This window comes from Rhinocladiella mackenziei, assembly GCF_000835555.1.
Source record: "Rhinocladiella mackenziei CBS 650.93 unplaced genomic scaffold supercont1.3, whole genome shotgun sequence".
Classification (NCBI taxonomy): domain Eukaryota; kingdom Fungi; phylum Ascomycota; class Eurotiomycetes; order Chaetothyriales; family Herpotrichiellaceae; genus Rhinocladiella; species Rhinocladiella mackenziei.
The window spans coordinates 3,017,099-3,039,665 of NW_013550602.1; the positions used below are offsets into that span (position 1 = coordinate 3,017,099).

Consider the following 22,567-nt stretch of genomic DNA (forward strand, 5'->3'; position numbering starts at 1 on the left):
ACTCGGACCTCTAAGGCTGAGATGGGATATTGTGGGCACTGGGCCTCAGCGACGTCCTGTCAATGTCTCTCTGTGTGCTGTGGACGAAGGTCAAGGCTGACACCTAAGACACGATGGCAAGCAATGCTATACTACACATACTCTCTGTCTCTCCCCACACTGCCATCATCTGGAGTGCGGTGACAAAAGTGATGCGCCTTGCTGGACTGGACACGCAGCCAAGAGAACCAAGAGGAACGGAGTATATTTGTTCCGGGGGGATCTGCACCTGAACAGGCTGGTGTAGTTTCGCTAGCCTATAGAGGATTAGCTCGAGAGTGGCTCGAGCTTATCGTACTCCGTTACAAAGTGCAGGAATATGTAAAAGTCACAGGATTGCGTCTTCTTCCCAGCCAATCACCGATTTATTCGTGCCAATGTCTTCATTAGGTTGGGAACAATTTGGAAACCTCCGAGCACGAGTCTCTGGCTCTTGTGACGTCGTGGGATCAAGTCTTCTACCCTGGGGAAATCCCCATCCTAATCTACGGTCCACTCATGGTCGGTAGATCTGATGTACGGGGCCAGGCCCGGCGTATTATTTTCTGCCAAAGCGCGAACGCTCCCGTCGCCGAGGAACGCGAATCGATTCTTGTACCGGTACTTCAAGTTGTAGTCCTCCATGCGAGGGTCTTTGATCGACTTTAAAAAGTGGATGGTCTGACCAGAGAAAGAGGATTAGTATCGGCGGGAGAAAACGGAAGGGTCTCGTTCGAACTCACCGATCCTGGCCACAGATAGATGCGATTCTTCACCTTGCCGTCTTTGAACCAGCTACGACACTCCTCTTGCCACACGGTGGTCTTGTGATATTCGTCCAAGTGGGCGTAGATGTCGTCCACGGCTTCTTGCTTCACCTCGATCGAGGCGATGCCTTCGTGCTGCATCTTTCGGATTAGCTTGACGGCGTGTTCGATCGTGGTTTCAATGCTAGGCAACAGGGTCCCGTTCGACCACGTCGCGCCGGGCCCGACAATGGTATAGTAGTTGGGGAATCTATGTCGGGGGAGGGGGTGGTGGTGTTAGTAAGACACGAGACACGAGACGCGGCGGCCCCCCCGGAAGGAGCTCAGAGAGAGTATATAGGTACCTTGGTGCGGACACTCCGAAGTACAGGTTAGGTCCGTGGCTCCAATCTTCGGCAATGGATTTTCCCTCCCCGTTGATCACGTCGAATGCTGGTTTGAATGCTGGGTTGAAGCCCGTGGCACAGACCAAGACATCCATGGTCTTCTCTGAACCATCCTTTAGCTTGAGCCCCGACGGTGTTGCGCACTCGATGTCGGTGAGGACAGTTTCGACATTGGGCTTGACCAGGGCTTCGAGAAAGCCCGTGCCGGGAGTCAGACGCCGACAGCCGGGAGAGAACTTTGGAATGATAAAGTCCCGCAGTTCCTGATGGTCCGACCCCAGCCGCTCCGTCATCAGGTCGGTCAACACTTGACGGAAGTATTTGTTTAGCTCGGATCCCTGTTGATACGCGCCGAACAAGGTGTTGAACTCGGCCTCTGTCCGTTTGCGAAATTCTAGATGATACGCGGGGTCGGCGCGGAATTTCTCTTTGTCTTCCTCCCGGAAGGAATACTGCGAGGCCTGATGATTGGTAAAGTCGTTGGCCATGGGACCGGCGCCAAATGGACCCGAGATCCACGTCGGGCTTCTTATGAAGACCTGGACCTGCTTACAGATCTTTTGCAGTTCGGGGACAATCTGCACGCTGCTGGATCCAGAGCCGATCACCCCGACCACTTTGTCGGTGAGGTCGACATCATGATTCCACGCGGCGGAGTGTATCAAGGTGCCCTGGAAAGTGTCGAGGCCGGCAATGTCGGGCCACTTCCAGTTATTTAAGATGCCTGACGAACGTTAGATACTGTCCCTGTCCGGACGCACCGGCGTACCGGCACACGGCGCACTGTGATCGAGTGGGGCGAGGAAGGAAGGAATCGGCCATACCAGTGCCATTTACAAAACAATGAGCCCAATCCTGCCATTTCTCTTTGGTCTTTTCATCCCGGAGCGTCAACTTCCACGTGGAAGTGTCGGGCTGCCATTCTGCCCGGACGACCCTCGTGTTCAACTTGACGTATTCGCGACACCCATGTCGGTCGGCAAATCCTTCAAAGTACTCCTGGATCTCCTTACCCTGGGCGTAGTATTGAGACCAGTTGGGGTTGGGGTCGAAGGTGAAGGTGTAGATGTGTGCGGGAATGTCACAGGCCACCCCGGGATATGTGTTCTCGTACCACGTGCCGCCGATGCTGTCGTTCTTTTCAAAGATGGTCAGCTCCCACGACCCGGGGACCATCATCTTCTGCAGTTTGTATGCGAGGCACAAGCCCGACGCGCCGGCACCGGCACACGCGATTCTGAATCGTGCCGGCTTGGAATGATACTGGGGGAGGATTTGGTATGGTCCGTCGACCGCGGCCGTCGGGTACTCATACTCATGGCGAGGGATGGGCTTGCCTTCTTCCCCCATGGTCTCATCGGGCGTCGTCTCTAGTTCTAGGGTTGTTATATTGAGATACAAGATTTCCCACTATTCTTTTTGACATTGTGGAGATTTTTCTAGCGAGTCTTAAGCATATGTGCGGTTGGGGTCTTTGAGGGAGGGGTGACTAGAAGTTGCAATACGACTCGTAGCCATGGATATGGTTTTGGCGCGCGGAGAACAGGATTTCCTGGGCGGCAATGGGACGGGGAGAGTGGCTTCAATATTGTGAACCAAGTTGATACAACATACTCCATACATGTAGGTGTAATTGACCTGTGCCGAGAAGAAGAAAAAATCTCTCAGTTTTCCGAGTACTTAGCTACGTAGGAACCATTTTGTTTTCCCGTCACAATCATCCCCCGCCGCTTCAACACCACCACCACCCCGCTCACAATGGCTTCCCAACGCCACACCACGGCGATGGAGTTCCTACAGAGCTACGAGGATTTCGATATCTCCAGAATGCTGGCTATCCGGACCGAATCCTGCACGCACGGCTTCGTCACTTCACTCGGGGAAAACCCGATCAACACGAACGCCCAGTTTGCGGCCTTCTACGAGCCGATCCGCCCGCACCTGCGACGCAGTAAATTCACCGTCAAGCAGATAATCGAGGACGACAAGGCAAATGAAATTGCCGTTTGGTGTACGGTGGTCATCGAGTTCGTCAACCCCGCGGTGGCCGCGTATCAGGGAGATTATGCCTTCTTTCTCGAGTTCGACGATTCTCAGACCAAGGTCGCACGGGTGCGGGAATTTGTGGATCGGTTGGGCGCAAACGAATACTTGGGCCAGGTGGAGGTGGCGAAGAGCCTGAGCGTGGAATCGAACACGAAGGCTGCCAATCGGCTGTGAGCCATGGGCGTGGTGGGCATGGACATGGACTTGTGTTGCGGGACGCTGGGGGTGTATACATTCACCGGCGTGAGTGACGGCAATGCATGGGTTAATGTACTGTACAATCCACGAAAATTGCCATGCCAATCTTAGGTATAGATCCTACAGCCTAACTCCCTCGGGGCGTTGTGCTCGAAGGGAGCGACGGCACGTTCTTCCAGGCTATCTCCGTCCCACAGAATCTGATCCATCGTGCAACAGTGCGCAACACCTCCTCGTGAATCCCTGGGATGTAGTTGTCCACCGCGACTCTCCGGTAACCCGGCTTGCACATCTGCTCCACCGAGTCCATAACCATATGTGCTGCCAGCAAGAAGGCTTCGGTCGGCATCGGGAACTGTGGCCGTCCGTCGTAAGGTCGCGATACAATTTCGGCCATTTTGATTGCTCGGATGAGTTTGGCGGTGTGTCCATCATCTTGATATGCCGCCGCTCGGACAAAAATGGAGTCCCATCCTCCCTCGTGCTCGGGCTGATACTGTAGGACGCGCTCGAGGCGAAGGTCGGGACATTTACAAGAAGCATAGACGGCGAGATCCAGCCAGACTTTCCATTTCAACAATCGACACTTGTTTTCGGTCGACAGCCAGGACAGACTCATGAAGAGCGGGTAAAAGAAGGCCAAGTTGGCGGTGTGCATGAGGTAGAAATCGAACATGATTTCTTTCCCCGGACGTTGCGACGCAATTGTGAGATAGATGGCCGTATTCAGCATTTCCGCGAGAGATTCCTGCAGCCGATCCGGTTCCACTGTATACCTGCTTATCACGTCGTGGACATGAGCCCCCGCGCGAGGCATGAGGTCGGTCAACAGTTTGTTGTGGGTGTCTTCCTCAGAGATGGCGGTAATCACCACGGGATCGTTGCGCAGGAGCGAGACGAGCGACATGATGGAAGGGTTCGAATCTGGACGTCTCTGCTCAGCCAGCTTCTCGGCCGGGAAACAGATGGGCTCAACGAAGGTGACGTGGATCGCAGCCGAGGCCAACGCCTCCGCCACAATCGACGGCTGGTTGTACTCGAGACCGTATCCTAGATGAATGATCGGGTGGAGAAGACCTGTTCACCACGGGCAAGGCACGGAGGATTCATTAGCACATCCCATGTCCGACCTTGAAGTTTTCCTGAGATGAGACCGGTTGAACTCACCACCGAACAGCCTTGGAAACAAGTCCTCTGCGAGCTCGTCGCCGCAAAAGCAAAACCTATTGAGGGTCGCCTCCACGCCATGTTTCGAAATCTCGTCCGTGAAGAACTTCAAGTATTCTGCGTAGTAACTTTCGTTACCGAGGCGCTTCCTGAAGATGCTGAGCTCTGACAATTCAGCCAGCGCTGCATCGGAGGGATCTCCCTTCGGCCGCTGGCCTGGTGCATTGAGAGAATAGGCGGCTTGAAGCTGGGCTGCGGATGCGCCCAATGGGTAAATTGCCAGCAGGTGATGTAGGATGTGGTCTAAGGAGATTCTATCAGCACTATAAGCATCTGGGCATTTCAGTGTCTTAATTCTCACTGTGCAATCCAGCACCATGCAAGTAGGCGTGGTATTGTTCGCGGTTTTCATTCAATAAATCACTGGCTTTTTGCGCTGCCTCCTCGGAAATGTTGTCCACATGAAGGTATCCAGGACTATCTTTTGCAGACAACTGTACCTGACTTGCACTTGCCATGGTGGGATCAACTGTCGATGACGAGGCAAAGCGAGTGGTGTTCTCAGATTTCTTTGCGACGAGGGAGTTCCGAAGGATCTCTCGACTTGTTCAAGACAGGGGGATGTATTCGCGACAGTGAGCCCTCCAGGACCGATTTCAGATTCCTGACGAATTGCTGGGGTGGTGCCATCGAGTGGAATCCAGGCAACCTCCCATACGATTCAGACCACCTGGACGAAATGACACATTGCCGGCCTTGGCCTGCGACACAAGTTCGACGGGCCCAATGAAGCGCCCGGCATCGGCGTGCAGAACCATCGCCCTCGGATCAGAGATTTCGGGCGTCAAGTTGTGTGGATGGTTGATGGTACCACCGGTGGTGGAGGTGGATGGTGACTCTGTACGATTCGTACCCGTGGGAAGAGCATGGCGGGGGGATACGATTGTAGTGCCCGAGTCCAACGAGTGACGAGTCCATGGTACAGTCGATGCTCGGGAACTTGTCGACCCGAGGTGCTTGGAACACGATTCATCATCGAGTTCACCATGCGAAACAGAGAGCCATAATAATATACATTTTGATGCAGAAAGCACATCGAGCGCATAATGTCACGTGATTTGCATTAAGGGCAGCAGGTCAAAGGGTAATGTTATTCTGTACACCACATTTTGTTATTCTGTACACCGCTTTTGATTGGTCCGGATTTTTATTTTTCCGGTTATCTGCGCAGTTCGAAGATACGTGATGTCACAACACCTAAGTCTGCCTATATAGAATGCAGAAATGATGGTTAACGATGGTATCCTCTGCACGGTCGATACCTCGTGCTGACTAAGGTAACAAACCAGCGCCCATAGGCTTGGGAGGACCGCTCATAAGCCGGAGGGGGAAACCGCCCATGAACCGGGGGGAAACCGCCCATAAGCCGGGGGGCAACTGCCCCGCTTATGGGCGGTTCCCACCCAAGCCTATGGGCGCTGGTTTGTTACCTTAGTCAGCACGAGGTATCGACCGTGCAGGGGATCTCTACACAAATCCGGCTGTGTAGGCCACAATAATTTACAAAGTATACAGAGAAGCTCAAAATGCACGGTACTTATCTACCAAGGAAAAGGGAATCAAATGTGTTTATTGCTTCGCAACCACCTATAACGGGGAGAGTTTAACGCGTCACCCCTCCACAGCTACGCCACTTACTAGTGTTTTCTCGCCATCGCCGGGCCAACGGCAACAAGCTCTGTTAGCGCGGTGTACAGAATAACAGGATGAGAGCGTTAAGTGTACAGAATAAGGCGAGAGAGAGGTGGTGGTGTACAGAATAAGGAGAGTTGAGGCATGGTGTACAGAATAAGCAGGTTTTCCGGTGTACAGAATAACAAAAGTTGGTGTACAGAATAATACCCCCCCAGGTCAAAAGGGGGGGGAGGCGATCTCGCCTCAGAGAGAACCTTTGCGGACCGTGTTTCCCAATGAATTGTCATTGAGTTAGCTGATCTCCACCTGTCTAGAGCCACTGAGTCTTTGAGGTCGTCTCGTTCCGTCCCTTACCTGCAACACAGGCTCGAGGGGGTCGAATCGTACTACATGTAGCACAATTGACTTGGAGCTCGATTGCCCCCTCAGCGAGAAGACACCATGGTGGTGTACCACCAAGTGATTATGAAATTCAAGTCCTCGGTGACGGACGAGGAGATTGACGAGGTACGTAGGTGGTCAACTCGAGAGCCATCATTGAGATACGGCCGTGGTCGGTCGTGACTCTCGGAGAGGTCATCATGTTGACTCAGTTGAGCAGGTGCTTCGAGAATCCGTGGCCATGAAGGACACTTGCGTGCATGAAAAGACTCAAAAACCATACATCCTTTCGGCCCAGGCTGGGAAAAACCTGTTCCTGGTTCCTAACAAAGTGCGTGTGTTTCCCGGGGTGGGGGGGGGGGGGGGGTGAGATCAGGCTACGAGCCGCATGAATGAGTGTGTTTTTGTGCGTGTGAATGTGGGCGATGCTAATCCATCTGACGGGGGATGTAGCCTGGGTTCAGTCACGCGTTGATATACCAGTTCGAGAGCCTGGATGACTGTATGTTCTTCATCCATCACGACAAAACCCATCACGAGGCCAGGAGGTTCCGGGACCGCATTGAGGATATCGTTCTAGTCAACTGGAGCCCGCAGGAGTTTCAGGAGCATGAGCTCCGCCTGCGTGCTCTGGTACGTACAAATCAGACAGTCGAGGGCCCCTCGCCGCCTCTAGAGTTTCGCATTGTGTCCTCTCAGACGTATCTCTTGCTCCCGCTCCTGCTCCTTTTTGATCTCATCTTTCAAGATTCTCCGAAGTATCTTCCCGCTCGGACTCTTCGGAATGCTCTCCACAAAGCGCACTCCTCCTCGCAGCTTTTTGTGGTTGGTGACCCGTCTATCCATCCATCGAATGATTGACTGATCGTCTCCGGGCTTGACGGCCGACGGACCCCCTTTCCTGACCACGTAGGCCCGGGGTACCTCAGTCGATTGCTCGCGGAGGAAGACGCCGATGACTGCGGCATCGTCCACGAGCTCACAGTCCACCAGGAGACCCTCCAGCTCGGCAGGGGCAACTTGGAATCCCTTGTACTTGATGAGCTCTTTGGCTCGATCCGTGATGGTGAGGTGCCCTTCATCATCCATGAAGCCGACATCTCCGGTCTTGAACCAACCGTCGACCAAACATTCCGCCGTTGCCTCTGGTCGGTTAAGGTATCCACGAAACACGTTCGGTCCGCTGACCCAGAGTTCTCCCACTTCTCCTCGGGGGAGCTCGACAGCCCCTTGCGCGTGATCGATCTCGGCGGAGGGAATGCAAAATTTGGCCGTCATATTGGGTACCAGCAGGCCTGTGGTCCCCACCTTGCGGTGCCAGTCTTGCCACCGCATGGCGAATAATGTCGGCGAAGTTTCCGTCAGCCCATAGCCTTGTTTCGTCCGGATCCCCGTTCTTTTGTACACCGCCTCCACCAGCTCTCGCGTCAGGGGGGCAGCCCCCGAGCTACAGACGCGCAGGGAGCTGAGGTTGTATTTGTTCACGGCCGGGTGTTTGGCGAGCAGTAAGACGATGGGTGGCACAATGTATCCCACGGTCACTTGGTGGGTTTCCACGACCTGACACCAGCGTTCGAAGTCGAATGCCTCCATCATCACACAGTGCACGCCCTTGAAGAGGGGATTGATCAGTAGACATGTCAGCCCGTAGATGTGGAAAAACGGAAGGCATGCTAGAACCTTGTCGCCCGTCTGGGGAGCGTCGGGAATTCCTGGAATGGAGACCGAGTTGTCGTGCGACACCGGTTCCAGGTCTCGGATTTGCTCGATATTGGCCGTGACGTTGAAATGAGTGAGCATCACCGCCTTGGGTTTCCCCGTGGTGCCGGACGAATAGGCGAGGAAAGCCAGGTCTTCTCTCGGTTGGATCTTGATCTGAGTCGGGGGTTGGGAACCGGCGCTTGTTTGTCCTGCTTCTCGGATGACGGTCCAGTGTCTGCTCGGTCCACGTGCCGACCTCTCGTTGCCAACCAGGATGATCTGGCTCTCCGGGATGCCGACAAGACTACAGGCTTCACGAGCTGTGGGAAAGGAGGAGACATGGCTCACGACGAAACGGGCAGCGCTGTCTTTCAGTTGGTGCGCGAGCTCGTCCACCTTGTATCCGGGATTGGCCGCAGATATCACCGCCCCGGTCCACAGGGACCCAAATAGGATCGCCGGCACATCGATGTCGTTCGGAGTGAAAAGGCCGATGACGTCGCCTTTCTTAATGTCGAAGCACGTCTGAAGGCCCTTTCCGAACCAAAGAGCATCATTCCGGACCTGCTCATAAGTGTATGTCCGTGACGGATGAGTCGCGTCTTGGAAAATAACTGTACACCATGAAACCAATTAGCCGAGGGTCAAGTTTTGAACGAGCAGCATGAAATGCGGTGCTGACCGACCTTTGTTCGCCGCAAAGGGTCGATCTGGTCGGTCGAAGAGAAGCGAGAAGATATCCGCTTCTCGTAGCTGGATGTCGGGGTAGTTGGAAGTGATGGCCATTTGCGGTCGCCCGGAGGGAAACCTGGGGGTTAGAGGAATTGGACGGAAGGCCGATTCCATGTCGCAACGCGGTCGGTGAGGTTCGCACGTATTATATATGAACTTAATCGGAGTGTTGGCGGTGGCTGCAAGACCATCAAAGACCACCTACGACTCGAAATTCACAGTAGCCGGAGCCGAGGGTAATGGCCATTGGGGGGGCCGGTCGCCCGTCTGGATGGATCCAGGGGTCAGGCTACCGGATACTGGATACGGGGCCGGTTGGATCAATTTGCGTTTGAGACAGATTCTTCGTCTCGCAGTCTACAGCTTTACACGCTCTGCACGCTGTTGCAGGCGGTGGATCGGGCTCAGCGCCCACTCAGTGTACGGGCTGATCTGAGATCGATAGATGATCGCATTCTTGCCACTGGCCTGGCCCTGAGCAAGCCTCGCACTGACTCCTTGCATGATCACCGCGCACCGAAATCCTGCAAAGGCGGTGCCCCTGGTCAGGTCGTGGGACACGTCGTAGCCAGTCTCCTCGAAATACCACTTCAAAATCTGCCCCTGGGTGGGCAGGGCCATTGGTCCCCCCGTCGGCGAAGACGTCGCTCGGATGGCCTGGCGACCGCATCGACCTCATAATGGGATCTGTCCAAGGCAGGGTGAAAAGACAGACATCGGAGAGTGGATGGCCAATGGTCGCCATCTCCCAATCCAACACTCCGATGACGCGAGGCTCCGTCTTGTGAAAGATGAGATTGTCAATCTTGAAATCGCCATGCACTAGACACGATCGATCTCGGGGTTGTTTGCTGGGGTCGCTGAAGAATCGGGTCATTTCATCCAAGTGTGGCAGCCCACCCACGGCTCTCTTCGTGTGTACATCCACCACGCATGCTTGACTGTCGGAGACATGCTTGAGGGTCTTAATTTGTCGGTCGTAGAAGCCGTGATGACGGCCAAAGCCGGCGAGCCCGAGGCGGGAAAAGTCCAGACGATGGAGTCGGGCCAGCGTTCGAATGGCATCGTGCTACCTGTCCATCAACCACATCAATTGACCTGATCTGATCTGATACTCAGCACGTCGTGGTCATACATCTCTGTGCGTTCCTCCGGCGAGACTCCCGGAATATGGGGCTCTTCGATATGCCTGCCTTCGATGTATTGCATAATGTAGAAATGTGTCCCAATCACCCCGTCATCTTCGCAGAGAGTGTATACTTTTGGGGTCGGCACGTCGGTCTGTTCGAGGGCACGTAGGATCCTGAACTCGCGGGACACTCGGTGTGCGGTGCTGGACACGATTTTCCCCGGTGGCTTCTTCGGTAGGACATCCTTGCGGCCATCTGCTGCCTCCACGAGGTATGTGGGATTGGATTGCCCCAAACTGAACTGCAATAACGCAGTGAAATTGGTCAGCCTGGCTTGTCCTACCATCTAGGTAGATGGTCATAGAGAGATGGAGCCTTACCTGCTTCACATTGAGAGGCGTGGGGATTTCCGATACATGCTGTTCAAGATAGCGTTCGAGAGCAACAATATCCAAGGGCTGGCGTATTTCTCCCGCCACGATGATCCCTTCACGATACGTCGGGATGCCTCTATGTTCTCTCACATCATGCTGTTATAGGCCCATGGGGCCATGCTCTCGAACTGGATGCTAGGGGTGATGGGGGCTGCGACGGGCGCTGTGACTCGAACGAATCGTGAGGTGTCGAGTCGTTAGGTTCGTGGGCGGCAAACCCCCGGGGATTGACGGTTGGTGCGAGGGAACATTGACATTTGTCTGATTCTTGTTTGATTCATGTCGGGCTTTTTGTTGATTTTATTTCATCTGCGTTTTATTTTGTATTTTATTTGGAAAGACACAAAAAGAGAGAACCAAAAGAAAAAAGGCAAGGCCCATTTGAACCCACCTGAATGCCAAACACCCACAGACACTCGTCTCCTCGGCGAGAAGATGGCCGAGGAAACCAGTTGGAAATCTTCTCTCGACCGTCTCCTGGACACTGAACTCGAACTGAAAGGCTACGAGACGCTTGAGCATTTGCTTGATTCCCCGAGCAATCGTTTCCCCCATGAGAGCGCCGTGACAGATGAAGAGGCATACTTTGACATCTTGGGATTCAGTCCGGCCGAGACCGATAACTCTCGAGCCTCCATCGACTCGCCCAACAGCATCCCAGAGCAGGATGACGAGATGCGATGGGAGGTGGATGAGACTGACTGTCTCAAGCCGCGAGAACAACTGACTTGCGGAGGCGTGTCTGATACATCCGACATTTTTCTGGTCGGCTTGGATGGTGTATTGAGCTCGTTGAAGATCGTCTCTCCTCCAGTGGAGAAAATCAGCGAGGCTAGGCCAGAGCCGGTGAGTAATTGATGGTTCAGACAGGCGCTGGTATATCTCTCGAGTGACCTTGAGACCAGACTGATCATGCTGTACTTTCTAACTGTCCACACCCTCTGCCCCGTGGTGGACAAGGAATATTTCTGTAACTGGCAAACCCCAGGTCGCCCGGTCATCCAATCTTTGACGACGTTGCGGGTTCGGTGCATGTTCTTCGCGGCCTTTCAGCACCTGGGTGTCTCAGAGCTACGAGGATCCCCATTCACATCCATCATAGAGGGCCAGCACTGTCTGTTCAACGAGGCGCGTCGGCTGTACGAGGCTCTTGACACGAAGCAGCATGAAGGCGCGGTGGAACTAGTCCAGGCGGCCATTCTTCTCTCACACTGGAGCCCGTACGACTGTTCTCAAGATGTCAACAGCTTCTGGGTTGACAAAGCCTTTCATCATGCAGTCATTGGAAAGCTGGACGCTGGAGCTGAACGACATCATCGCATTATGTGGTGGTGCTGCCTGGTACGGAACCGCACCATTTCGCTGGCTCTGCGAAGACCGCACAAGTTGAAACGGAACCTTCGGCCTTGTCCAATGCTTCACCTGGCCGATTTGCTGCCTGCAAGGATGGCGGCACGGAGACGCGGCGGAATCGTGGAAGCCAACACCGCTTCTCAAGTGGGTGCCCATGCCTTCGTCCACATGTGCCGTTTGTCGGTCATCATGGAGCAGACCCTGCTTTTACGCCACGAGTCCCAGCGCTGGGACACCTGGCGAGGCCGAGACCGTACTGTCGACATGTTGCGAGAACTTGATCAAGCCCTTGAGACGCATACCCGACAGTTCCAGGCGACTTTGGCTCGATTCAATCTTCGACGGCTGCTGCGGCAACAGAAAGTGTCATTCCGTGTCCTTCGAATCATCGGATTGTGAGTCGAACCCACCCACCCATCTTATTTACCCCCGCATATACGCGATGGAGCTGCTGACTCTGGGGATGGATTCCCTGCTAGTTCCGTCAAAGCATATTTATACGAGCGGTACCTCCAAGTCCCCGGCGTGGTCGATTCCATGTCCTGGCTATTGACCTCCGTCGCTGTCAGCAAAACGAAGCCTCTACCTCCGTGGCCGACGAAGTGTTCTGGCTACAACGAGAATCCCCGCATCGAGGACATTCCGTTGCAGCTGTAAGTGTTCCGCGTACACCTTCTTCAAGGCCGACGCTTTGAATCTGACCCCCTTTGCCCCCCCTCTCAACAGGATCGCGTGGACGGTACTTCCGGTGGCAACCTACATCATCCACAGCATGTTCGCGGCGTGTGCATGGGCGCGACGAGGCCCCGGGCCGTTCCTGGAATTTCAGCGGCTTTTTCTATGAAATGAACCATCGGTTCGAAGGCATGCACCACGTGTCTGGTCTAGTCACCAACATCAGCAAGGTGGTATCCTCGATCGTCAAGCAGAACATTGACAAAGAGCGAGATCTCCCTCCAAACCAAAACCATTGAGAGCGAATTGGAGTTGATTGAAAAGCTGACAATTCGTGGTGTGGTCGAGCTACAGTGCCGAAGTCCTCGCAACCGAGCTACTGATTCACGCGTGCCGGATGATTCACTCCAGTCTTAGCCTCGGAGTTCAGGTGGAAGGCTGATGGGATCGCTCGCCATCTCTCCTGGCCTGTTTGCAACTACTTGTAGGGGGAGGGGTTGGGTGGCCATGCATTTGCTTTATCTCCCTTTTCGGCGAGTTGGTTAAGATGTATCATCACAATCAATAATCAACTGAATATTCGAAGTAATTAACGTATTTTCGCTCTCGGACACCTCTGAGGCCTGGAATGGAAGATTTGTTACCACCCAACCCCCTCGCACTGCGAAGCCAACAAGCCAGCAAGGCCGGTATGTTGTCTCAGTCGGCTCATCCTCGGTTGCCGCGGCAAGCCGCTGATTGAGGCTAATCTAGCCCCGACCAATCAAAAAATTCAGAAGAATTTTTGGAAAAAGCCTTCTGGCGAAGGCTTTTTTTTACAAAAAAAAGTTAGCGTGGAGCGCTAAGCGCTGCAGGCGCCCGTAGCCGCAGGGTCTGAGCAGACTGAGACAACCGGTATGCTCTCCAGATAGAGCCTTATGTCATCATCCGGAAAAACTGCTCCGGGTCACCTGATTGGAGGATCGTTGTAGCCAATCATTGATTTTCCGAGTTTTAAGAAGGGCATTTCTGGGAAAAAACCAAAAACAAAACAAAACCAGACAGAGATGAAATCTCCCTCGTTATGCTCCATGGAATCATAACCAATCCCAGACGCGTCTCTCATTAGACAAAATGCTGTGCAATGTGCAATTGACCAGACCAATGCTTCGATGCATAATGCACAATTTCGCGACCGTGGATTCGAAAGCGCAGAGCCGAGGCTGGGCACGGCAAAGGTGATGCCGAGTACGATTCGTAAATGAATCCTCATGCCTTCTCCAGAGTCTCTTGTCTTTTTTCTTTTTTCGATGCCCCTGTTTGTTCGGGGAGCATTTTCGAGCTCTGCATGACATCTCCCATCGGCCCAGGATACATGGGATAAGTCGGCGGAATACCGATCCAACCCCCGCAGTTGGACCTGGTGATGTGTTGACGAACAGCAGATTCGTGTGTCGGTACCCCGCCTTTATAAGTCCCATTGACCTGCCACCCACGTTTAATCCACTCCCATCCACAGCAAAGAGCCCCATGGGAACTCCGAATAAACAAGAGGCCAAAAAATACAACAGTCTAAATTCATTACTAACCATCGGTGGTCTGCTCACTTAAAGATGTTTCCCGGCAAGGCGACGACGCGCTCGGAGCCCGGGCAGCAGGCGTCGTCGGAGATACCAGACTCAATCACACCGCGGTTCGTGGCATCGGACTCGACCACCGCCGTGCGATATCCAACGGGCCAACACCCTTGCCAGGGCCTGTATTGGTGTATGAAAGACCACGCGCCGTCGGTGGTGTTCATGCTCAGCCACTACATCGCCGACTTTTCCGAACATTATCTCGCCGTGCCGCTCGCGTTGCGCGGGTACGGGGTGTTGGGCTGGAACACGAGGTTCACGGGGGCGGAGGACCGCTTCGTCCTCGAACAAGCCATGGACGACCTGGCCGTGGGGACGTCGTGGATCCGAAACAACACGCCCGCGAAGAAGATCGTCTTTATCGGCAATTCCGGAGGCGGGTCCCTGATGGCAGCGTTCCAGGCCAAGGCCGAGCGGGAGTCCCTGTCCGCCATGGGCGCTGATGCCTTCATCTTCCTCAACGCGCACCCGGGCCGAGCGGACGTGATGGCACGCTGGATCGACCCGTCGGTGGTGGACGAGTCGGATCCCGTCAAAACAGATCCGTCGTTGGACATGTACGCGCCGCAGAACGGACCGCCGTACTCGGCCGAGTTCATCCAACGATACCGTGGCGCGCAGGTCGCCCGGAGCGAGAAGATCACCGAGTGGGCCAAGAAAGAGCTCCGGCGGCTGAACGACGCCGGCGTTCCCGACCGTGTGTTCCCCGTCTATCGAACCATGGCCGACCTCCGGTTCATGGACCCGAACATCGAGCCCTCCGACCGGCCGTGCCCGGCCTGCTACGCCGGCGACCCCGTCCAGGCGAACCGCGGTATCAGCATGATCGCCCGCGCCAGCACCCTCAAGACCTGGCTGTCCATGTGGAGCTTGGCCGACTCGCAGGCTCAGTTCGAACTCAGCGGGCCACACTTCACCGTGCCCACGCTGATCATCCAAGCGACGGCCGACGTCGGCGTGTATCCGTCCGACGCTCACAAAATCTACGACTTGGTCGCCAGCAAGGACAAGGAACTCAAACTGATTCCAGGCGCCGCGCATTTCTTCGAGGACAGCCCCAAATCATTGGTCACCGCCGTTGGGTACATTGACGACTGGGTCAAGGAGAAGATGGTGTCGTCATAGTCGTCGTCGTCGTCGTGAGTTGCAGCTTGCAACAACAGGAGCAGTGGCTGCGTTGGAACACACACTGACCTCGGCCTGGATGAAGAAATCCTAGCCATTGCAAGCTTCGTGATCGAGGGGGTGGTTGGGAGTGAGATGTCTAGTATCTACAAAGGGCGACATGTTCTAGTACGATAAATGATACGACAAGTTAAGCTTCCATTTTTCTCAGTGCTCCTTCTAGTCGCTGGCAGAATGTAATACATGTATGTTTGAACGCGCCAGACAGGCACGGATCGGGGGTCTGATGTCTCGTTTTTGTGAAACTAGATAGATACATGACTCAATCTCTTCCCCTCCAATCCTCCCATATCCGAGTTAATCTCGTAAATATTTACCCCCACAGCAGCTCCACGTTTGTCCATTGATGTAGGAAGCATCGTCGGACAAAAGGTAAGCATACAACGAAGCAATCTCGTCCGGTTGGCCCCATCGTCGCAACGGCACCGTGGGCACCACGCCGTCAATGTGAGATTGTGGCGTCTTCTCCTTGACGGCGTCGCTCAAGATGGGACCAGGGCTCACGCAGTTCGAGCGCAACCCCTCCGCGGCGTGGAACTGCGCCACATACTTGGTCAGCGCCAGCACGCCGGCCTTCGCCGCCTGGTACGCGGGCATAAAGGGCATCCCACCAAAGATCGACCCGGACGTGGTGTTGACGATGGAACCCTTCCCGGACTGCTTGAGGTAAGGCAGTGCTGCTTGCACGGCCACCGCGTATCCGATCAGGTCGCCGTTGATGATGTATTGCCAGGACTCCGGGTCCAGGTCGGGGATGTCTACGTCCATGGTCAGGGCCTTTCCGCCCAGCACCCCGACGTTCACGAGTCCGTCCAGGCCTCCGAGAAAGTCGACCGCCTCCTTGACTAGATTTCGGATCGTGTCGGGCTTGGAATAGTCGAAAAACACGGCTTTGATCTTGACGGCACTCATTTTGGCTTGGATATCTTGCACTGTCTGTTCCACCCCGGGTTGGTTGAAGTCCCCGACCACGACGTGCGATCCTTCTTCCGCCAACCGTATCGCGATGGCTCTGCCGATGCCTGTGGCTCCTCCGGCGACCAGGATGCGTCGGCCTTCAAGCCCTTTCATGGTGTAAACAGATCTCTGCCGAAAGCGCAGATTCGCCGTGGACTGGTGCCTTGTGGCCCTGTGTCGAGAGGGTGTATTGTGCACGGCGTACGGCGTACGTCGAATGTCGAGGCGTGAAGTCCGCCCTCTCGTTGAGCCCGTTCAGTCTCTCTCAATGCGACTATATGTCCCCGCGTCGCACGTGAGTGTAAAAAAAAATCAAGGCAAGGTCATCCTCGAATCCACTTCATTGCCTCGTATCCAGAAAACCCCTTCCATGTCTACGACTCGTAGCCCCACTTCGGCCCGTCGGAAGTACGAGTCATTCCCAGAATTTCCTGTCAGAACTCCGGAGCATCGGCCGAAGGGTTTTCCGAGGCTCAAGGCCATGAGAATATTCTAACCACATTCTCGGAGGCTGAGCACATCCTCTGGATCACATAATTTGGGCTGGTGTTGCGACTCTAACCGGCATTGATCACAGGCTGGACTCGAATACTACCAAAACATGAGCGACGGAAGAGTGGTAATACTGTCGGGATCGCTGGTATGTTGTAGGCTTGCCCAACCGTTTCCCCTCCCCCCCCTCCTCCTAGCAAAATCCTAGGGTCACTAATAGAGGCGACAGGGAGGGATCGGAATGCCGACGGCGAAAAGGCTTCTCAGTGACGGGTGGAGAGTTGCTCTCGTTGACATCCTCGAGGAGGAGAAGGCCCAGGGTTTGCTGGACAACTCGGCAGATCGCGCCATGTATATCAAATGCGACCTGGCCAACTATGAAGATCAAGCCCAAATGTACCAGGATGTCTGGTCGAAATGGGGGCGGCTTGACGCGGTGATTGCCAATGGATCGATAGTGGACAAGCAGTCGCTCTTGATGTTTGACCGGCGAGGGAGCATTGAACTTCCCCCGGCCCCAGATCTGGCGTGTACAGATGTTGTGGCCAAAGGGTCAATTTATGCGGTGCGCCTGGCGACACACTTTATGAGGCAGAACCGAAACCCGGGCGGTCATATCGTGTTGGTGGGCTCTGGTGCAGGGCTGTATTCTCTGCCTCTCTGGCCGGAGTATGCATCGGCCAAAGCAGCGGTGAGTCGAGTGGAGTTTCGTCTCGATCTACCGTTTGACTATGCCGGGACAATGGAAGCTGAACATGAATTGGGGAAACAGGTGATGAGCTATGGCCGGGCAATGGCACCCATTCTGAAGGCCGTGAGTCAAAGCATTTGCATCCGACAGAATGAACCGCTGCTGATGAACACAGAAAGAAAATATCCTCCTGAACATTGTCGTTCCCAGCATTGTAAGAGTCGGCGCAATTACCGGCTCCGATGTGCTCGCGGGCGTGGGATTTGCCCAGTGCGTGCCGCCCTCACAAACCCCTTCTTTGCACAGTCATTTCCAACTGACCTCGCGGTCTAGGACCACCTCAATCGAAAGCATCGTGGAGGCTTACGTCCATTACGTCAATGTGGCAGACACGTCGGGAGAAATGGTGGAGGTTTCGGCGGAAAAGCCCTATGTGGTGCCGCGGCAGCCGTTAGTCAATGGCGAAGCCAGTCGTGTGTGTCGAGATAACTGGGGTCCGTGGTTCAAGATGATCCACGGAGAACCATCGAATATTCCGGGGGAACAGACCTGGTAGAATGTATCTAGAGGATAGGGTTTGGGGCCCCAGGAACCCCGTACCTGTAATTTCGAGGGGGGGGGGGGATGGGGGAGGAGGCGAACTGGGGCCCGGAGCGAGTTTCTCCACCCAGTTGCTCATTTGTCAGCTCGGTAATATTCTCGACTCGAAACTCCTGAACGCCCTTACGATTCGAGTTGTGACCGGGGCCCCGGAACCCGCTCAGTCTAGTCTTGGGTTGCTCAACTTTCTTGGATTGAAGTCGGAAAGGCCCAGCAGCCAGGACGCAAGTCCATTGCTCTGACCAGCTGCGGGCTCTGGTATAAAGATAGCCTGCTCGTGTCAAGCAAGCTATCCAGCGTTTGTTCAATCAATCAACCAATCACTCCCTGGAAAATTCTCTTATCATCCCGCCCCAAAGTCCCCGGTCAAGGCAATACAGCATGCCGGAAAAGATTCGTGTGGTCCACTGCGGCACTGGGCCAACAGGACGGGTCACGTTACGCGCGCTCCTGAACCATCCTGACCTAGAGCTGGTCGGACTGCTGGTGTTCAGTGCGCAGAAAGATGGGGTGGACGCCGGGCAAGTGTGCCAGCTGGACCGAGACCTGGGGGTCAAGGCGACGCGGGATGTCGACGCGCTGATCGCGGCCAAACCAGACGTGGTGACATACGTGGGCAATGGAAATGAGGCCGAGTCCAGCGTGAAGCTGGCGATCCGATTCCTCGAAGCCGGCATCAACGTGAGCACGCCGTGTCTCTTCTGGATGGTCGAGCCCAGCACGGTGCGCCAGAAGAACGCCGGTGCGACCACGACGGATGGAAAGTACGTGGACATGATTGAGGCCGCCTGTGTGAAGGGCAAAAGCACGTGCTTCCTGACCGGGAGTGACCCGGGATTCTTCAGTCCTTTCTTGACCATCGCCATGTTGAAGGGGGCGGACGAGGTCAATGAAATCCGGATGCAGGAGCTGGGGAACTATGCCTTCCACGACGTGCCCTGGCTACCGGATGTGTTTGGGTTCGGCCGGCCGAAGGAGTTCCAAAGCGTCATGAAGCAAGGCACATTCGTCAAACACGCGTGGGGAGGCACAATCAACGCCGTGGCCAAGGCCCTGAAGATCGAGCTCGAGGACATCCGGTTCTTCTTCGAGAATGCCACCCACGACAAGACGCACACCACCTTGTGGGGCACCATCGAGGCCGGAACCGTGGCCGCGGTCCGCGTCGGTCTGGAGGGCATCTATCGAGGAAAGCCGTTTGTGATCCTCGAGCACATCACCCGCACGTGCATGGAGGCGGCGCCGTTCTGGCCGCAAGCACATGGCGGTGATCTGGACAAGTCTAAACTTCGCCACGAGTACACAATCCTCATCAAGGGCGACCCGGATTACGATTGTCGCATTGCCATGGGCGAGTCGCGCGCCGGCGAGGATGCCGGCCTCTACAACACCGGAGCTTTGGTCGTGAACGCCATCCCGGCCGTGGTCAAGGCTCAGCCAGGCGTGCTCAACGACACCGACATCCCGATGGAGGTGACACGCAACATCAGAGTGTGAAATATGGAATCATCCTGGGCTTGTTGCTTCTATCTCTTCTCCTTCCGGATGATCACGCTCGGCGATTTTTCCTGGATGGTGGGTAGCGCTAAAATAGGGAGATCTTCTGCTCATTCACACAACCACACGTGTTGCACGTAGGACACGGGGAGGGATGATCTCGGAGAAGTCAGGGCCGAGAAGAGCGAGAGTAGACTGATCTTAGCGAGTCCCAGTTCATTGCAAACAAAGTATGTGAAAGCTCTTCGTTGAGAAAGGAAGAACGCAGGTAGGCCGTGGGGTATTTTGAATCGCCGATTTTGGAGGAGGAATGGGGATAAATAGGACTAGTCTCCATAGGGCTTAGGCTGGGAGCATGCCAAGTTACACGTGACACAGAAATCGACGCCAAGAGTCAAGCAAAGTGTTGAACTTCGTGGATTGAAAGAGTGAGTGTAGGAGAGAGCCCATCTATATATCTATCTAACGAGCGTACGTCGCCATTGCTGCCTGTTGATGGTGATACAGTTTATTGAGCGAGTGTTGCAATATATCCTAGTCTGTTGTAAATGATTGGCTAGCATTTGTTCAATGCTATTGTCCAACACAAAGTCTCTGATTCTGCAATCTCCACATTTACAATGTAAATATATAGAGTTATATATATATTAGGTCCCGTAGTCCTAGGGGCTAGGATGGCAAGGTTCTCTCCTCCCGGTGAGGCTACTCCAGCAGCGGCCCCTCGAGGTCGAACCGCCTTCGGATGAGAATGGGCTCCACGACTGGAGCGACAATCTCAGCGCCAATGGTGAAATTCGACGGCCGACTGGGAGTGGCGAGCTTGATGTCGTATTTGAGCAGTAAATGGCACAGCGCAATCTTGGTCTCGTTGGATGCGAAGAAGCGGCCCGGGCAGGCGTGTTGTCCGGCCCCGAAGCCGAGCTGGTCGACATTGGCCGTGACGAACTGCCAGGCATTCTCCTGGCCGGGCTGGCTCCGAAGTCGTAGAAATCGCCTGGCATCGAACTTGTCGGGGTCTGACCACACGGCGGAGTCAAAATTGCGGTTCGCCGTGAAGGCCAGCTGAGCGCCTTTGGGGAGCACCGTCCCGTCCGAGAGTTTGAAGGATTCGTCGATCCGTCTCATGCACGGGGCTAGAGAGGAGGGAGAAAGAGAGAGGGGGATCAGGTCAGTCTTGAGGGCCACGGCCTATTGAACAACCATGTTCGATGTGAGGAGATCTGGCTTACCGTATGAACTGGGACTCATTCTCTGGGATTCCTTCAACACGCTGTCAAGTAGCTTCATGGTGTACAGGGCCGTCTTCGTGAACCCATTGGCCAAACATTGCTTCATCTCCTCCCGGAGTGGCTCGATGATTTCTGGATTGGCCGCAATATCAAAGATGGCCTTGGTGATCAGGTCCGATGTCGTGTGGATCGCCGCGAACGCCATCGTCAGCTGAGAGTCGGTTCGGTTGTAGGGACGACCCTTGGCCGTCTCGTGGAGCCACTGCATGCCGTCACTGTAGGTGACTTTCGCATCTGGATCGGCCTGTGCCAGACGCTGCCGTCTGTTCCATTCTCCTTCGATGATCTGCCGGGCTTTCCGGTGTCTCTGCCTGAGTCGTTGGAGCTGGGGCAGAAACCAGTGCACGATCGGGCGGAGAATTTTGGGCCAGGTGCGCAAGGCACGCACACAGTCAAACGCCTCCACGGCATAGTTCACGGAGAGATCGATCCAATTCTTGTCGCGGCAGAGCTCGGGGCCAATGAAGGTGATTGCTGACACGCGGGCGACCAGTTGCAGAACATTGGACCACACGTGGAACTCATGCCATTCTGCGCCGCGTAGGGTCAGCCTGCAATGTGTTTCCCCGGATTGGGAAGGGGAGAGAGAGAGAGAGAGCCGTTTGCTGGAGGTCCTTACCTTCGGAATCCCCGGCCAACTCTTTCCAAGCGTCTCTCGCTTCGCCGTTCAGGATCGGAGTGAGTCGATCTAGATTCCATTGTCAGACCCGGGTGTTCACCAAGCTCCCACGTGGTACTCACTGAGTGACTGCGTGAGCTTGATCCGCACAGTATCTTGGATGATCTCGCCGTTTCCTTGCTCCCCGAATAAGCCTAAGGCAGGGTAATTCCCGAAAAATTGCTGAGTCACGCGGGTCAGTACAGGCAAACGCCAACGACACAAGTTGAGCAGCAACACCCACCTTCGCATTATTCTTCGCAAAATCGGCATGGGGCCAATTCTTCAACTCGTCCAGATACTTGGCGTCGAGGACGATTCTCGGGCCGGCCATCGTGTACACCTGAAATGCCCCTTTACACTGCAGAGAAATTATGATCAGCCCGGGGTGGGGAGGTGGGATTGTCGAGGGAAGGCTCACCTTCTTCAACCCTTCCCAGAGCACGGCCTTTGCATTCTGGGCGTATTTCTTGCGAGCGTCTGCATAGGTCCAGGCTTTGGGATCAAGGCCGACTGCATCAAAGCCAGGATAGAGAGCGTTTTCCGAGTTCGACAAGATATAACAACCAAATATGACGACCGCCGTGACAACAACGGTGTATATCGACACTGGAAACCCGCTGCTGCCCATAACAGGAGCATGGGACGCCATGATGAACCTGTGTTGACGGTAGGGTCGATAACGTTGCAGGGAAAGGGAAAAGGAAACCGGACACAAGGAGATGAGAGTGGTGAGAGGGTCGTCGGGACTATGTGTGTTCAGCGTACAAGCAGGGAAACATGATGACAGGATGCGTAAGGAGGACTATCAACATGCAACCGAGAGGGGACGAAAGATTTGATGAATGAAACAGGGCCCTCCGAGATCCTGTTTGATCGGATATACGACGTCGTAACTT

General features: G+C 54.8%; 11 protein-coding genes across 11 annotated transcripts; 5 read left to right on the forward strand and 6 right to left on the reverse strand.

Annotated features, from left to right (window-relative positions):
* Positions 1-519: 519 nt before the first annotated feature.
* Z518_04607 (uncharacterized protein) lies at positions 520-2,521 on the reverse strand (the record flags this gene model as incomplete). Its single annotated transcript, XM_013418313.1, has 4 exons — positions 520-699; positions 762-1,035; positions 1,130-1,895; positions 1,996-2,521. The coding sequence occupies 4 exons, from the start codon at positions 2,519-2,521 to the stop codon at positions 520-522; spliced, it is 1,746 nt and encodes a 581-aa protein (XP_013273767.1).
* A 408-nt stretch (positions 2,522-2,929) lies between these two features.
* Z518_04608 (uncharacterized protein) lies at positions 2,930-3,391 on the forward strand (the record flags this gene model as incomplete). Its single annotated transcript, XM_013418314.1, has 1 exon — positions 2,930-3,391. One exon carries the CDS (start codon positions 2,930-2,932, stop codon positions 3,389-3,391), a length of 462 nt encoding a protein of 153 aa, XP_013273768.1.
* A 151-nt stretch (positions 3,392-3,542) lies between these two features.
* Positions 3,543-5,100, reverse strand: Z518_04609 (uncharacterized protein; the record flags this gene model as incomplete). Its single annotated transcript, XM_013418315.1, has 3 exons — positions 3,543-4,492; positions 4,583-4,885; positions 4,944-5,100. The coding sequence occupies 3 exons, from the start codon at positions 5,098-5,100 to the stop codon at positions 3,543-3,545; spliced, it is 1,410 nt and encodes a 469-aa protein (XP_013273769.1).
* A 2,230-nt stretch (positions 5,101-7,330) lies between these two features.
* Z518_04610 (uncharacterized protein) lies at positions 7,331-9,145 on the reverse strand (the record flags this gene model as incomplete). Its single annotated transcript, XM_013418316.1, has 2 exons — positions 7,331-8,973; positions 9,046-9,145. The coding sequence occupies 2 exons, from the start codon at positions 9,143-9,145 to the stop codon at positions 7,331-7,333; spliced, it is 1,743 nt and encodes a 580-aa protein (XP_013273770.1).
* A 303-nt stretch (positions 9,146-9,448) lies between these two features.
* On the reverse strand, positions 9,449-10,567 carry Z518_04611 (uncharacterized protein; the record flags this gene model as incomplete). Its single annotated transcript, XM_013418317.1, has 3 exons — positions 9,449-9,748; positions 9,807-10,160; positions 10,214-10,567. The coding sequence occupies 3 exons, from the start codon at positions 10,565-10,567 to the stop codon at positions 9,449-9,451; spliced, it is 1,008 nt and encodes a 335-aa protein (XP_013273771.1).
* Positions 10,568-11,090: 523 nt separating this feature from the next.
* Z518_04612 (uncharacterized protein) lies at positions 11,091-12,407 on the forward strand (the record flags this gene model as incomplete). The annotated part of the gene is made up of 2 exons (XM_013418318.1): positions 11,091-11,501; positions 11,526-12,407. 2 exons carry the CDS (start codon positions 11,091-11,093, stop codon positions 12,405-12,407), a joined length of 1,293 nt encoding a protein of 430 aa, XP_013273772.1.
* Positions 12,408-14,275: 1,868 nt separating this feature from the next.
* Positions 14,276-15,424, forward strand: Z518_04613 (uncharacterized protein; the record flags this gene model as incomplete). The annotated part of the gene is made up of 1 exon (XM_013418319.1): positions 14,276-15,424. The coding sequence occupies one exon, from the start codon at positions 14,276-14,278 to the stop codon at positions 15,422-15,424; it is 1,149 nt and encodes a 382-aa protein (XP_013273773.1).
* Positions 15,425-15,781: 357 nt separating this feature from the next.
* Z518_04614 (uncharacterized protein) lies at positions 15,782-16,555 on the reverse strand (the record flags this gene model as incomplete). The annotated part of the gene is made up of 1 exon (XM_013418320.1): positions 15,782-16,555. The coding sequence occupies one exon, from the start codon at positions 16,553-16,555 to the stop codon at positions 15,782-15,784; it is 774 nt and encodes a 257-aa protein (XP_013273774.1).
* A 619-nt stretch (positions 16,556-17,174) lies between these two features.
* On the forward strand, positions 17,175-18,180 carry Z518_04615 (uncharacterized protein; the record flags this gene model as incomplete). Its single annotated transcript, XM_013418321.1, has 3 exons — positions 17,175-17,747; positions 17,800-17,894; positions 17,958-18,180. 3 exons carry the CDS (start codon positions 17,175-17,177, stop codon positions 18,178-18,180), a joined length of 891 nt encoding a protein of 296 aa, XP_013273775.1.
* Positions 18,181-18,605: 425 nt separating this feature from the next.
* On the forward strand, positions 18,606-19,721 carry Z518_04616 (uncharacterized protein; the record flags this gene model as incomplete). The annotated part of the gene is made up of 1 exon (XM_013418322.1): positions 18,606-19,721. One exon carries the CDS (start codon positions 18,606-18,608, stop codon positions 19,719-19,721), a length of 1,116 nt encoding a protein of 371 aa, XP_013273776.1.
* Positions 19,722-20,423: 702 nt separating this feature from the next.
* Z518_04617 (uncharacterized protein) lies at positions 20,424-22,320 on the reverse strand (the record flags this gene model as incomplete). Its single annotated transcript, XM_013418323.1, has 6 exons — positions 20,424-20,854; positions 20,951-21,541; positions 21,630-21,698; positions 21,752-21,851; positions 21,913-22,029; positions 22,090-22,320. The coding sequence occupies 6 exons, from the start codon at positions 22,318-22,320 to the stop codon at positions 20,424-20,426; spliced, it is 1,539 nt and encodes a 512-aa protein (XP_013273777.1).
* Between the last annotated feature and the right edge of the window lie 247 nt (positions 22,321-22,567).